General features: G+C 39.1%; 2 protein-coding genes and 1 long non-coding RNA gene across 3 annotated transcripts; 1 reads left to right on the top strand and 2 right to left on the bottom strand.

The window, feature by feature from the left end:
- Window positions 1–367: 367 nt before the first annotated feature.
- LOC129749579 (uncharacterized) lies at window positions 368–1,176 on the bottom strand. The gene is made up of 3 exons (XR_008738089.1): window positions 775–1,176; window positions 557–715; window positions 368–430 (listed from the first exon to the last, which is right to left on the bottom strand). It is a non-coding gene; the product is annotated as an uncharacterized LOC129749579 (long non-coding RNA).
- A 3,110-nt stretch (window positions 1,177–4,286) lies between these two features.
- Window positions 4,287–7,356, top strand: LOC129744785 (serine/threonine-protein kinase PITSLRE). The gene is made up of 3 exons (XM_055737486.1): window positions 4,287–4,501; window positions 4,573–7,075; window positions 7,133–7,356. The coding sequence occupies exons 1-3, from the start codon at window positions 4,446–4,448 to the stop codon at window positions 7,232–7,234; spliced, it is 2,661 nt and encodes an 886-aa protein (XP_055593461.1). The 5' UTR covers window positions 4,287–4,445; the 3' UTR covers window positions 7,235–7,356.
- A 3,250-nt stretch (window positions 7,357–10,606) lies between these two features.
- Window positions 10,607–14,284, bottom strand: LOC129745104 (peroxiredoxin 1). Its single transcript, XM_055737942.1, has 2 exons — window positions 14,106–14,284; window positions 10,607–11,491 (listed from the first exon to the last, which is right to left on the bottom strand). The coding sequence occupies exon 2, from the start codon at window positions 11,471–11,473 to the stop codon at window positions 10,883–10,885; it is 591 nt and encodes a 196-aa protein (XP_055593917.1). The 5' UTR covers window positions 11,474–11,491; window positions 14,106–14,284; the 3' UTR covers window positions 10,607–10,882.
- Window positions 14,285–15,123: the final 839 nt, after the last annotated feature.

Here is a 15,123-nt window from a genome sequence, read left to right as displayed (position 1 = left end):
GTAGTACACGCAGAAAAATAGAATTTAGTTTCAAAGGAAAGTGCCGCAAAAACAAAGGATTTTTTCCTTTGATTTTGGGACAAATAAAAATTCCTTTGATTCAAATGCATTTTCTTTTGTTTCGAAGAAATGCTTTCCTTTGAATCGAAACTTTTTCTTTGTTCCAAATAATTAAATGCTTTTAATTCAAAAACCTTTTCGTTTAGTTTTATGAAATTTATCTTTATTCTAAAGGTATTTGGGTTTCAATTTAAAAGTATTTGTTTTTCAAATCTATGTTTGGTTTCTAAGAATTCTAGTACTGCATTATATTTTTTATCCTATTAGAAATAAAAAGAAATCAATTATAATAAAAACATTTTATTTCTCTTAAAGTACTTCATTTAGATTATCGATTTTCCACAGGATAAGAGTTCTTGAACCGGTTCATCTGAAAACAAAGAAGAGAACACATAATACGGTTTGTTATGAAGCTTTAAAAAAACGACATTAAGCTAAATATAATGCAATTAAAAAAATTAAAATTATTTGCATACATTGCATGAAAAGTACTTACTGGACGATGTTTGTTTGCACCCGAACAACTGATGAAGGGTTTCGGCGCCAGATGTTGAGTCTTCTTGGATCGGCCCGAAGCGATTGCAACCGCATAGTTGGAGGACCGGAACAGTCGGTATACAGTTACCTCTTCCAATTAGTTTGATGAATGATTGCCCTGAAAAATTTTGTTACTTAGACGGTTTATTTGAAATTAAATTAATTTTTAAGGCCTACCTAAGAGTCCACTGTCGTTTGTCCTCTCAAAGCTGTCGAAACTTTCCTACGCCGGGTACGTCTTGTGATTTCGGTGCTGTCTGGTGGTTGCGCGGCAGGAAGATTCCGGAGAAAATGAATAGGTCTGGCTGGTTGTCGGGAAAGCTTCTCGCCGACCCGTTCACCTAACAGAAGCTAATAATGAAGATGTGTCGACTGTTTGACGAAAAATTACTTTGGTTCAAAAGAAAATTCATCTAAAACAATGAACTTTTACTTTGATTCTGAGTTAAAAAAAAATTCTTTGAATTCAAATTAAATATTTTGATTTAAAAATTCGGAACATTGGTTTTATGGGAAAAAAGTTCGGTTCAATATAAAATTTACTTGAATCAAGGAAATTGGATTTTGTTTTAATGTACACAAGGTTTTTGAATCAAAGATGTATATTTTTTAGTTCAATTAGTGGTATGAATAAGGTTTAGCAATTGCTTCGGTAGCTTTTACTTTGCTCGAAATCAATCAAAGCAAAAGTCCAAAGCATTTGCTTAGTTTGGTATGAATAAACATTTGCTTAGCGGATGTGTACTAAAGTCTTAGAACATAGCTTTTGCTTCGAAAAATGAACTATCCAACCAGCAGAATCTGAAGTTTTCTAAAGTAAAATGAAAGAAGACGATCAGAAAATTGAAAAGTACGGCTAAAGTAGCCTTGAAGTCGACGAAGCGGGTGGTGCGTGTAAGAACGACCGGATTTTTTTTGTTAATGCGTGCTCGTATGTTGTTGTTTAAAGAAAAATGAATACATATTCGAATATTGTCAAACAAAAAATGACCTAACTTTAATATTTATCATAAGCTCTCCCACATGTATTCGGATCGGGATAATCCGATGTATAAAAAAAAAATTGGCAATAGGCGCGCATTTTAATTTAGATTTTTTTTTAAATCTTAGGATTATAAAAAATTATATAAAAATGAGAGATCTGTATAATGTTTTAAATTATTACAATTTATTTCTTACTTTGAGCCAATTGGGACTTCTTCCACTATAGCCGGATTTTTTTTAATTTGAAATATTTACTAATTGATTTGTTTATTGTCATCTTAGTCGAATGATTTTATACAACGACAGGAATATGAAAAAAGTTGGGTTATCACTTCGACTTTTCTTTATCCATGTTGAAAATACCTTTTTGAACTGTTTTGAAGTGAAATATTGCTAATTTGATAAGTTCATGACGTTATTAAAGAATTTTTTATTGGAAAAGTCTGCTACCGAGCATGCTTAGAAAATAAAGCAATTGCTATGAGATTTGTCGAGCAATTGCTTCAGATTTGAGCTTTATTCATACCAAACTAGCTTGTTCTAAAAGTAAAAGCTCCTGACTGAGAAAACAGCTGTCAAGAAAAACTTTATTCATAACAACCGAAGCAATTGCTTTAAGCGACTGCTCGACTGCTCGATTCAGTGTAGCAAAAGCAATTACTAAGGTTTTTTCATACCACCCAATGGTACTACTTTTCGCTGCGTGTATAGTAGAAACCGCTAATCATGTACACGCAGAGAAAACTTGGATTTTGATACAAAACAAAACTGACTTTGATTCAAAACATTCAGTTTTTTTAATCAAACTCCTGTTTTCTTTGAACCAATGAACTATCGTTTTGATTCAAATGAATAATTTTTGAAAGAAAGAATTAATTTTTTGAACTGAATAATTTTGGATTTTGATTTTAAACACATTCTTTGATTCAAAAGAAATTTGTTCAATTGCACATTTCGTTTAAAACAAAGTAAATTTTCTTTCAACCAAAGAAAATAGTTTTCAATAGAAAGGAATAATTTCTTTAAATTGAAATTTTAAACTTAGAAGATATTTAGGATTGAGCAAGAACCGAATTTCGAATAAAGTTTGTCCGGTTGTGTTGAAAATCAAAACTAGTGAATCAGAGATAGCTTCAGGAGGATTCAGGATGAAGAATGGTAAGTGTGTGTTAATCCATTAATCAAAAAGTGAATATTTAAGATTTTATATAAACTCTTGCATTTTTACAGGACCACGGCCCCAAATCCAGCGGTCTGATTATCTTCGGCCCGATCTTCAGCGGTAATCACCATCAGTCGGATGACCACTAAAGCTAGCAATCGGAGCTGCTTCCAGAAGTCTATTGAGAGGCCCAAGAAGAATGCCCTCAGGCCAAAATTAGGACCGGATGATTCAATTATAGTGAACCAGTGTTAGTGTTAATTTTGTGAATAAAAATGAATTTAAAATGTAAATTCTTTCTTTTTATTATTCAAAATTCCTAATAGGAACTTCGGGACAACAGAAAATATTTCTTCCAATTGAAATAAAAGGAAAATGGTTCAATGAACCAATCCTTTTAAATCTAAATCTTATACCGTATTTTTTTTTCACCTGGAGGCAAACTAGAGGCAACCTAGGTTCGCTCTAACTGCTGTCATCGTGCTCATTTATTGCTCGAGAGGCAACCTAGGTTCGCTCGAAAAAGGGACGGAGTCGCCCTGAGTAAAAAGTCAGTTTTGCGAGAAGTTCACCAATACTCTCAACGTTGTTGTCAAAACATTAAACAGCTGTTTTTGGCTGAAAACAAAACAGTTGAAATAATGAACGGGCAAATGATTATTGCCGCGATTTTGAACCTCTCAGCCAAGCAAAATCGTACTATCTGCAGTCCAGTGCAATCCGGACACGAAAAACGGCAATCCGGATGTGAAGAACCGAATGAAGAAATCCAGAAGGGAGAACAAAATGACAGCTGCATGTAAACATTGCGCTCGTTCTCACGCACACCTACGTATGGAATAACTCGAAACCCGAAACTTGCTTTTTTATTCTGACGGTTTTAGAGCCAAATCCGGAATCAAAAAAAAATACGCCATTAATTACATTGTAGCAAACGAGAACAATTTTGCATCAAATGGAACTGTTTTTTGTTTCAAAGCATTAATATTTTGATTCAAAGTTTTTTCAAAAGAAAAATTCTTTGAAACAAAGGAAAATGCCTTTGAATCAAAGGAATTTTTATTTATCCCAAAATCAAAGGAAAAAATCCTTTGTTTTTGCGGCACTTTCCTTTGAAATAAAAAATCTTTTCGCTGCGTGTAATAATGGAATGTCCCAGGTTCACAGCTTTGAGATCACAGTACGACTTTGATGGCAAATATGCAAATATCCAGGACCTCTTCAAATCAAAAAACATCACGCTCTACAAGCAAATCGCAGATTTTGTACGCAAAGCAAATATCGACCTTTAATCCGTAAAATCAATGAAAACAGGGCATATAGTCTTTGCCACTGGCCCTTCCCCCCTTGGACTGCGGCCCAAACAGCAGGCGGTCCAGCAGTAGAAAGAAGAAGAAGAAGACTATAGACCCTGCGATTCTGCAAACCATGGTAAATTAAAAAAAAATGATATTGAACTCGCTTAACGCTTTAACAGATAAATTTACCAATTTTCAATTTACATTTTTTCTCAGTGTTTCCTTGAAGTTTAAACGCCAGACGTAGTTTTAGGACGACCCCCGTATTTTGGTAAATCGAAATCGATGCGTTTTCCCAACGTTTTATCGGCTGAAAATTTGTTAATTTTTATAAAAACTACTAAAATTTAACGTTTCAATCTCGTCGATTTCGGAAATCGAAGTTGCAAAGTACAATCTGCGCTATGAGTGCGAGTGATCAAAGTGAAGATGGCCAGTTAATCAGCCCGGACAGATTCAGGTGAGTCAGAATTGAGAAGTGATTGTAAACAAATGCCGGATCGATTTTTTTTCCTGGTTCTACTCTTTCAGTGGAGGTGAAGAGGAAACGGCTGATTCGCTGGACATCAAACCGCCCCAATCTTCTGCAGGGCGGTATTACTACAGTTCGTCGAAACGAAGAGAAAAGAAATCAAAACATTCTCGCGACCATCATCGACATCACCCTTCGTCATCATCCGGAAGTGGAAGTCGCCACTATAGCACGTCTACTGCCGAAACCGGTTCATCCTCTAGGCGTCCGGCAGGGGACTATGCTGGAAGTAGCAGTAGTGGTGCAAGAGCTGCTACCAGCACCAGTGCCAGTGGGGAACGAAGTAGGGATCGCGAAAATCGGTACAACAAAGAATCGCAACATCGCAGTGGAAGAGGAGACCGTGCAGGAGGTCAAGCTCAAGAAAAGGAACGTTATCATGGACATCACTCTTCGAGAGATGGCCGCTATGAGATGAATCCGTTCTATGGAGAAATGCGTGAGACCTATCAAAGCAAGAAAGAACGGGAACGCGAATATTACGAAAAAGATCGAGAGCGAAGGAAAGACGTTGAAAAAGATGATCCAGATAAACTCTTGGAGGACCTGAGAACACGCTTATTGAATAAAAAGAATAAATATGATTCGAGTAAACAGCAGCAGCAGACAACAGATGAACATGCCAGCGAGAATCGGAAGGAAAAACATCACTATCATCATCGACATCGGGAACGAAAAGAGGTCACGGAAGTTACCGAAACTGTAGAAGTGGTTGAAAGTCCCGAATTCGAGGAAGATAACCCTTCGAAAAAGATTGTAGCCGAAGTTAAGAGCAAAGAACACGATGAAAGAAGAGCTAAACTTCTGGAAGCAGAAAGAGAGATGGCTCGACGAAAGGAAGCTGCACGAGATGAACTTGAAATCAGGCGACAAATCCGGAAGGAACAGAAGAAAAATTCGTCTGTCTCATCTGACTCCCCTGTTGAGAAAAAGAGCAAGCTTCTGCTAGAGGAGGACGATGATGAAGATATGGAAAGTGTAGAAGGCAACAAAAAGAAAAAGAAGAAGAAATCCAAGAAGCGAGCTGATTCCGATCATTCAGACAAAGATGATGCAACGGACGATGATGAAGACGAGACTAATTCGGATACTTCTTCATCAACCAGCGGTTCGGAAGATTCAAGAGAAGGGACGGATGATGATGAAAAGGCTCCAGAAAGCCCACTGTCGGTTGGAGATTTGGAAAAATCTGACCGAGATCGCCGCAGTCCAAGATCACGTTCGAGATCGATATCACGTTATCGTAATCGAAATCGATCACGTTCTCAGTCACGATCAACTCGTTCGCGTTCCGGTTCGCTGTCTAGCCGTAGTCGTTCGAGAAGTCCTCGTAGACGTCACGGAAGCAGTCGAAGTGATTCACCTCGATCTGATCGGGAGTCCGATGATAATCGTAAGAGTAACACGCGTGAGAAAGATGAGCCAAAATCGCCTGTAATGCAAATTGAAGAAGAGGAACTCCCTCCCTATTTGCCAGGGATTCAAGGCTGCCGATCGGTGGAGGAGTTCCAATGTCTCAATCGAATTGAGGAAGGCACCTATGGAGTGGTCTACAGAGCAAAAGATAAACGTACTGAAGAGATTGTTGCTCTTAAACGTTTGAAGATGGAAAAAGAAAAGGAAGGATTCCCGATAACTTCGTTGAGAGAAATCAATACTCTTCTAAAGGGACAACATCCAAACATTGTAACTGTGCGGGAAATTGTTGTTGGCAGTAACATGGATAAAATATTTATCGTCATGGATTACGTTGAGCATGACTTGAAATCTCTGATGGAAACGATGAAGCACAAAAAACAAGTTTTCCTTCCGGGTGAGGTAAAATGTCTTACACAGCAGCTGTTGCGAGCTGTAGCTCATCTGCACGACAATTGGATATTGCATCGCGATCTGAAAACATCCAACCTGCTACTTTCTCACAAAGGCATTCTCAAAGTGGGAGATTTCGGACTGGCACGTGAATACGGTTCTCCATTGAAAGCTTACACTTCGATTGTGGTCACTTTGTGGTACCGTGCTCCTGAATTACTGCTTTGTTGTAAAGAATACTCCACCCCAATCGATATCTGGTCAGTGGGGTGTATTTTCGCAGAGTTTCTTGCGATGAGCGCTCTGTTTCCCGGTAAAACTGAACTTGATCAATTGAATCGCATTTTTAAAGAGTTGGGCACACCAAACGAGAAAATATGGCCTGGCTATAATCAGCTTCCGGCTGTCCAGAAGATGACCTTCACTGAATATCCGGTATCCAATTTGCGCAAACGGTTTGCCCATCAAACTAGTGAGCTGGGAATATCGCTTCTGCAGGGCTTACTGACCTTTGATCCCAAGCAACGACTCACGGCCGAAGTTGCGCTCAAGCACAGCTACTTCAAGGAACTTCCTTTGCCCATTGATCCCGCTATGTTCCCCACCTGGCCGGCCAAGAGTGAACTCGGATTGAAGAAAGCTCTGGCTTCCAGTCCTAAGCCACCGAGTGGTGGAGGAGAATTCAAGAAATTGGTAAGAAATATATTGGTTACATTTAAAAACAAAGAATCATTTTTTTAAATTTTTTAGGGGGACGACGCAGTTGCTGAGAACGCTGGATTCCACCTTGGCGGAACTTATGCTGAATCAAGACAGATGGCTATGGGACCGGGCTTCAGTTTAAAGTTTTGATAAAGCTGGAAAGAAGGTAAGAATCTTTCGGGCTGAAAATATCTAATTCCTTGAAATGTTTCCAATGACGATGCGGTCATTCGGTGCACCTACATTTTCGATTAAAATATAAAGTAAGCGAAGCAGCATTTCCATAAATGTTATCTTCCAAAACAGAACAAAACGAAATTCCATGACTCCATTGTTCGAACACTGACAAAAAATTTATTCGTCAACATCGTTGAAAAAAAGCTGGAGGCGGTAAAATATTTTAACTAAAAAGTTGAAATGAAGTTTTTTGCTTTCATCGTATGTTGTAATTCTGTAGTTCCTTCATTTTTAAGCACTTTTTATAAATTAAAAAAAAACACTCAAAATTTTGATCCTGAAAACATTTTCAATTGCTAGAATACAGGCAACGAACGTCAGCTGTGATGTAGGTGAGTGCAGATAACAACAACAACAACCATGATTCGTTACGTAACACAGAGCGTGAGCAGGTCATTATCAAAAGGCGCGTACGATAGGAAAGTCAAGAATGAATAAAATTTACTACAAGACTTCGCTCACGTCTGCGTTATCTATCGCGTGCTGTTGAAAGGGCAATTAAATTCATCAATGGGATTTTAATTGATTTTTTTTAACTTTTTGTTATACCATCGAACTAGCTGAAGAAGTAGACGCTAGAAAAGAAAATGAGGTGGAAACTTACTTATTTACTTAATGATCCCGCGGCTATTGCCCGGCGCATAGGGCCGTGGTAAAAGACCTCCACTGTCGACGATTCGGAGTCAGCGTCTTCACTTGGTCCCAGTCAAGATTCTCGTCGACAGTTCGGATTTCGGCGACTAGGTCACGCCGCCACGAGTTTCTGGGTCTGCCACTCCTTCGATGTCCTTCTGGATTCCGTTCAAGTGCCTCGTTCTCATCTCATAGCAGCGTGCGCCCAATCCATCTCCACTTACGTTTCTGAATCTCGATTTCTAGGGTCTTTTGAAAAAATCCTTTAACCAGGTATAGAGAAGTTTAGTAAGCCATCTTGAGAAGTAAGTTTTGGTCATCGTTTACTGCATCGCATCCACTTCACTCTCGCGAGAATTAATTTGAACAGAATCCACTATAAAATTTATAAAAGTTACACCTCATGCCACCATGTTTCTCTGAAGAGATCTAGTTTACTTAATTTAAAGGCGTATATCTGTCAAGGATACTGATGGCTAGCATCTCACAAATGCTTAAACCACCAGACCACAGAAAGGGTACTATGTGTGTCGTAACCGAAATTCGATCTTATGACTTCAGGGGCTTAGAAGATTTGAACGCTATCTTCTAGGCCACGATCGGCGGCGATATACAGTTGCGTTCAAAAAAGAATGAAATTACCGAGGAATTTCAGCTCTGTGTGCTATAGCCAAACTTTTCGAATTGGTGGTTTTAGATCCCATTTTCATGTTCTGCAAGCATAACTTCTCCAACGACCAGCATGGATTTATGCCTCAACGCTCAACTACAACTAACTTACTGACCTTTACCTCGTTTGTGTATGAAAGTTTTGCAAATAAATCCCAAACTGATGCCATCTATACCGATCTGTCTGCCGTATTCGACAAGGTGAACCATGATATTGCCATCGGAAAGCTCGCGCGTTTAGTATTTTGTGGATCTCTTATTGGCTGGTTCCGCAGTTACCTTACTGGACGTAAATTGACAGTTCGTACGTGTAACTGTTTTTCCAAGCAGTTCTCAGCTTTATCAGGCGTGCCTCAGGGAAGTCATTTAGGGCCGTTAGTATTCCTAATCTACTTCAATGACGTGCTGCAACTTCTCGATGGACCAAAATTAGCGTATGCCGACGACTTGAAGCTGTACTACTCTATCAATGGCCCCCAAGATGTGAACTTCCTGCAGAACCAGTTTAACCTCTTTGACTCCTGGTGTGATGCCAATCGCCTACCTTTAAACCGTGTGATCTTTGACGTGCGGCTGGATTTTAAGAATCACACCAACTATATAGCTGACAAGGCCTCCAGAAGCCTGGGTCTTCTTTTCCGCATGACGAAGGTCTTTAAGGTCATCTACTGCCTAAAGAGTCTTTACTGTAGTCTGGTTCGATCGATCCTTGAATATGCTTCTGCGGTTTGGTGCTCGTATTATCAACACGGTTCTTATTACATCGAAGCCATCCAACGACGTTTTTTGAGGTATGCCCTTTGATGCTTAGACTGGCAAGACCCTTTTCGACTTCCCAGCTACGAAAGCCGCTGCCGCCTGATCGACACCGACACGCTGCAAGCCCGCAGGACCGTCACTCGTGCGTCTTTCGTCGCTAATCTGCTTTCGTCAAGAATCGACTCTCCCGCACTTCTTCCACTTAGCGTCCGACCTCGTGGTTTGAGGAATCGGGATCTTCAGCTCTTCGTTCCTGTTAAACTAAACAATTACGGGGCCAACTCTGCAATATTTGGCGTCATCAAAACTTTTAATCGCTTCTCAGAGCATTTTGATTTTGGCGTTTCGAGGGTTATTTTCCGAAGAAGAATTCTTAGTGTTCAAAGTACAGTGTAGATTTGTATTTGTAGTTAGTCTCTTAATTTTTAAATATCATTTGAATTAATATATGATCTGTTGATTTAATAATAATAAATAAATAAAGTATTCTAGTAAAAAAAGAGAAATTGTGAATTGCTTCACTATATTAGCTGTATCAATGACAATTTTCTTTGAAAAATCTTGAAATTTGGTCCAAAAACGTAAAAATGTTTGATCTAGTACCTGACCAAGTTTCATCGAAATCGATTCACGCGATCAAAAATGGTGCCGGTTTGAAAATGAAGTTCATTATCGCCAAACAGACAATTTCATTCTTTTTTGGACGGATGTTTGTATGGAGAACATCGTTATCTTTCGAGTATTTTCCCGTCTCATGTCCAATCATTGTTCCTTAAACGCGTTACTCTATCGTTTTAATCTTGCTGGCAGCATTTTATGTGGTTGTGGTCAAGGTTACCATGACATCGAGCATATTGTTTGGTCGTGTGAGGACCACCTTGTCGCCAGGGCGAATTTAATAGACTCCCTTCGGGCCCGAGGAAAACCACCCAACACCCCAGTGAGAGATGTATTAGCTGCGATAGACATTGATTACATGCTCGAAATCTACCTCTTTCTCAAGGCTATTGATCTCCGTTTATAACTACTACTTTCTTTTTCACTATATCTAAATCTATCGAAAACTTTAAAATGTAATTACACACACCAGACATTGGCTCTTTGAAACCTACGGTACGAGCCGTTTCAAATAAACGAATTGTAAAAAAAACATCGTTATCAATGTTTCCTTGGTTTTTTCTTTCACAAAATTAAAATTTAGTGCGCAAATTAAAACAAATAACGTAAGGTGTAGAAAACAATACTTTTTCTTTATTGCTCACAGAGATTTTCAACGGCACACTTGCTCCAGATATTTTTGTGAGTTTTTAAAACTTCTAGCTCCAGGCTGGTTGTGGATCTTAACTTTCTAACGTTTAGATTGATTTGCGTATGAAAACAAACGAAACATTTAATGCCCAATGTATAGGGCCTATTACAAGAATGTAGTTGGTTTAGTGTCAGTACTGGTTATGCTCAACTATTGGGTGTTACACTTATCACTACCTAGTAGCTTCTGATTTAGTTAGCGGCGTCGAAATACTCCTTGGATTTGTGTGGATCGGCGACCATGGTTTTCGAACCGGGTTTCCAGTTGGCCGGGCAAACCTCACCGTGCTCATCGGTGAACTGGAATGCCTGCACCAGACGGATGGTCTCATCGACGCTGCGTCCTACGGGCAGATCGTTGACGGTCACTTGTCGCAGGTTTTGCTTTCCGTCGATGATGAACAGGCCACGGAATGGAATTCCGCTCTCCTCCTGCAGCACTCCGTAGTCGCGGGAAATCTTCATCGATTTGTCCGCCAACAGGGGGATTCCGAGGCTGCCCAATCCTCCCTGTTTGCGTGGGGTATTAATCCAGGCCAGATGTGTGAAGTGGCTATCGGTCGACACTCCAATCACCTCGCAGCCAATCTTCTTGAACTCCTCTACGCGATCCGAGAAAGCGATAATCTCGGTCGGGCACACGAAGGTAAAGTCCAACGGGTAGAAGAACAGAACCAGGTACTTGCCGGCGTAGTCTTCGAGTTTGATCTCCTTGAACGCACCATCGATGACGGCGGTTCCGGCGAACTTGGGCGCTGGCTTCTGGAGCTCTGGGACTGGCATGATGAAGATGTTTTAATGCTAGAAAAATATGGGGCGAAGTGAAAGAAATTATTTTCCTATTACAAATTACTCTTAAATTATCCAAGGACACGATTTTGTGAATTAGCACTTGATTTATTCCTAGCTGAATATACGTAACACATAGGCACTTTTCTATAAAAGATTCAATTCAGATATGGAATTCTAGTTAGGTAATTGAAATTTGCATTTTTTTTTTCATCTAGGTCTGATTCAAGCTAAAACAGTCTTTACAGAATCTTGAAACCACTGTTGACTCTTTTTACTGATTGTTTCTTGAACAACAAGAATATTAATTTTAACTTGATGAAGGAGTATTACCAATTTGTGATAATTTGCCATCATCATTTCATAAAATTTATTCTATTGCAATCGAACACGTGTTAACATCAAATTAACGCTGTGTCATCGTATCTGTTCCTAGCCAGGGAACAGGTTTTCGATTCCCCTTCACTTCTCTTGGTTCCATCCCTTCCATGCATCCGTTTTGGATCAGTAGGTTTTACAATTTGTTCGCGTCCACCGTTGTTGCATCGAATTGCGTAATTATGCGAACCGATGTGATAGGCAGTAAACTTCCAGTCACGGACCAGCTGTTTTAGATGGCTGCCTTGGTAATGAAATCACCGTACTCTCCCAACACGGTTTGATGAACCTTACATGTATGAGCAAGAAAAAAAAAGTGCTTTGGAAAGTGCAAGTTTACGGTGTTTCTATTCGTGATTCGAAGCATTCGCACAACAGATAGCGTAACCGGTCTTTTTTATTACTTTGAACTTTTTTTTTCCACCGTATTCTCGCGATTAATCATCACGCTCGGCGGTCTTGCCCCGGTGTTTCCATTTCACTTCGATAGCCGGTTTACCATATGATTTGGCCGGTATGCGGTCGTGTAATATTTACTACCAATGTATGTCAAAAATTACTTGCATGTGAACCAGTTTCGGTTTAGCCTTGAACCGTGAGAACTCTTTTTTTCGTTGCTTCGATCAATGTCTGGTTTAACGTTATCAGTTAAATGTTAGAAAAAGTTCGAAACCCATAAAAGGGTACATTGATCATTTTGTGCGAGATGTTTTGCTTTTCTTCTCTCGTGAGCTGAAGCAGAATCTAGAAGCTTCGACGATAGATCGCCATCAATGACTTTGACTGTGACGTGCTGTTTTAGCAAAAGGCACAAACCGCGACAGCTTATTGCAAACAAAATGGCAACTAGCGCTCGAGAGCAATCGCTGCGATCGTCCCGCAAAGCTAGTGGATAGTAAAAATGGTACAATAATTGCTACTTCCTGCCAACAACTAGCTGTCTGTCTATCGACACTCTTTGGCTGCCATGGTGCAAAGGTATGCGACTATCGAAAAAAAAACCCAACTTGAGAGGAATGGTTTTCACTTCAAGTGATCTCAAAACTTTTGCCTCGAGTCCCTTGGCTACAACAATGGCACTTAGGTTGTGGTTCATCATAGCAACCCATTAGCCAGAAAATCCATAGAGTATGGTGGGGTAAAAGTACGACCTTAGTGCTATCCCATTTTTGGAAAATTTTGCAGTTGTTTTTCCAAAAAACCAAGAACAGCATTGGATTCCTTAGACTTTTATCTCTCTTCTAAAAAATTACGAAGATAATCGATCGTCGCATTTGATAGCAGTAGTGAAAATGCCTAACTGCTATCGAAACGTACTTTTACCCCACCTCTGGGGCAAAAGTTCGAATGACGTGGGGTAAAAGTACGACCATTCAAAATTCCACAATTCTGCATGAAGTCAGAAGTAAAATTATTTTATATCAATCTTGCTTACAGCAGTAACTTCTGTGTTCGCTTTTGACACAAATCCCATACATGGGGGAACAACCTGCGCGAATTTGGAGCTCTCCAATAATTTTCCATATTCAACAGGTTTACGTAATCCAGTTCTCATCGTATTTGAGCAATTTTTCGCGCAAGCAAGTCTTTGTAGAATCAAAAACATGCGCTGCTGTTCCCAGTGAATTTTAGAAAGAAGTTAAAACTTTCCGTTCAGATTTGCTTCAGTAGACCCTGTATATCATTCGTACTTTTGCCCCATTTGCAGTTCGTACTTTTGCCCCTTCAAGGCTTCTTGTGATTCACAGTTTATTGTGCAAAACGGAGACATATTAATCAAATTCTCTCTTCGGCATTTGCTAGTGGTTGAAAACAACTAAACAGATAATTTAAGACTTTCATTGAAAGCCAGAATTTTGATTACTCAAACATGTTTGCCGTTATTTTAAATATTACATCATTTGGGCAAAAAATCTGCTTTACCTCATTTTTGGGAGTGATTTCAATTTTTCCAGATAAAAATTATGTCTGGATGTAGGCAGTCCAAATCACTATCAATCCACGCCGGAGTTTTGAATTTTACTTTTTTCGGTTTGTAATAATCTCAAAACGTACTTTTACCCGACTCGTACTTTTACCCCACCTTACTCTATTTGAAGAAAATCGATTGACTTAGTAATTATGTGTTAATGAAGAAATCGAAGGAGGTTGTGAAATGAGGAAAAATGTACCACATAATGCAGCGACAGCAATAAAGAAAAAAAAACATGGCGAAAGACAATTATAAAACAATAGATTAAACAATTACCTTTCGTAAAGTCAGCTAATACTATATCAAGCCTCGATGGGTAGCCTCTCGAATGGTTGGAATGCCGGTTTTTTTTCTGCAAATACACTCACACAAACGGTAGTCGGACAGCGGAAAAGATACTTCCGAACGCTAGCAGATGACGAATGAGACTGTTCTCCCCCAAAGCTTCCAGACAGTTCATATGCCGCCGATGCCGGTGTTTCTAAAAAGCAAAGATTTGCGAACGAGTCATCGGAGTCGGAGCGCGGCATGCGCATAAGCTGTGGTGCCTATACACGTTCAAGCTGTTTTTCTTCCATAGGTCGAACGAATGATAATAAAACTTTTAAATAATTAAATTTTGTAACAATTCAACAGGAAAACGTTCAGTCATTTCACTAGAATATGTTACGCTTGAACGGTTTTTGTGAAAATCACGAAATAGTCGAGGATTTAAAAAAAAGATTTTAAATAACTTAATTCTTACATTTTTTGAATGAATTACTCGAAGCATAATTATAATTACCTCTAACTGTCAATGAAATCATTGTTTCTTGTCAATAATTTTAAGACTTAACATTGTTTTTTAACTGTTTCTTTACAGGTATACCCATTTTGTATTCCTAACGATCAACAAAGTTCTGTATCTTGGGAAGGCAACTTTACCACGTGGTCCGACCATGTGTGATGCCATAATATGCTATCGCTAAGAATTACCGAGTTGAGCATTTAATAATAGTTTTGAATAATCTATCGCTGAAATTTTGAACTGTTCCTGATGAACTGTTGTTGAAAGATAGGAACTTAATAATAGATGAAGAAAAATTACGACAACAAGGTTTTTTCAGCTTTTCATACCTGCTTTCGGAAAAGCTCAATTGGGAAAATGTGAGAATATCCCCGATGCCGCGTAAATGTTTGATGTTTTGTAGTCAGGAGGAAATGTACCTATATTTCCCATATAAACAGAAAAGTCCAAATGACCTCAAATTGACTCAGTCTAGTGTTCATTTCGTTTATTGGGCCATAAATGACC

The sequence above is a fragment of the Uranotaenia lowii genome, chromosome 2 (genome assembly GCF_029784155.1).
Source record: "Uranotaenia lowii strain MFRU-FL chromosome 2, ASM2978415v1, whole genome shotgun sequence".
Taxonomy (NCBI): domain Eukaryota; kingdom Metazoa; phylum Arthropoda; class Insecta; order Diptera; family Culicidae; genus Uranotaenia; species Uranotaenia lowii.
Note: the sequence above shows the minus strand (reverse complement) of the source record. Positions and strands in the feature narration are given on the sequence as shown.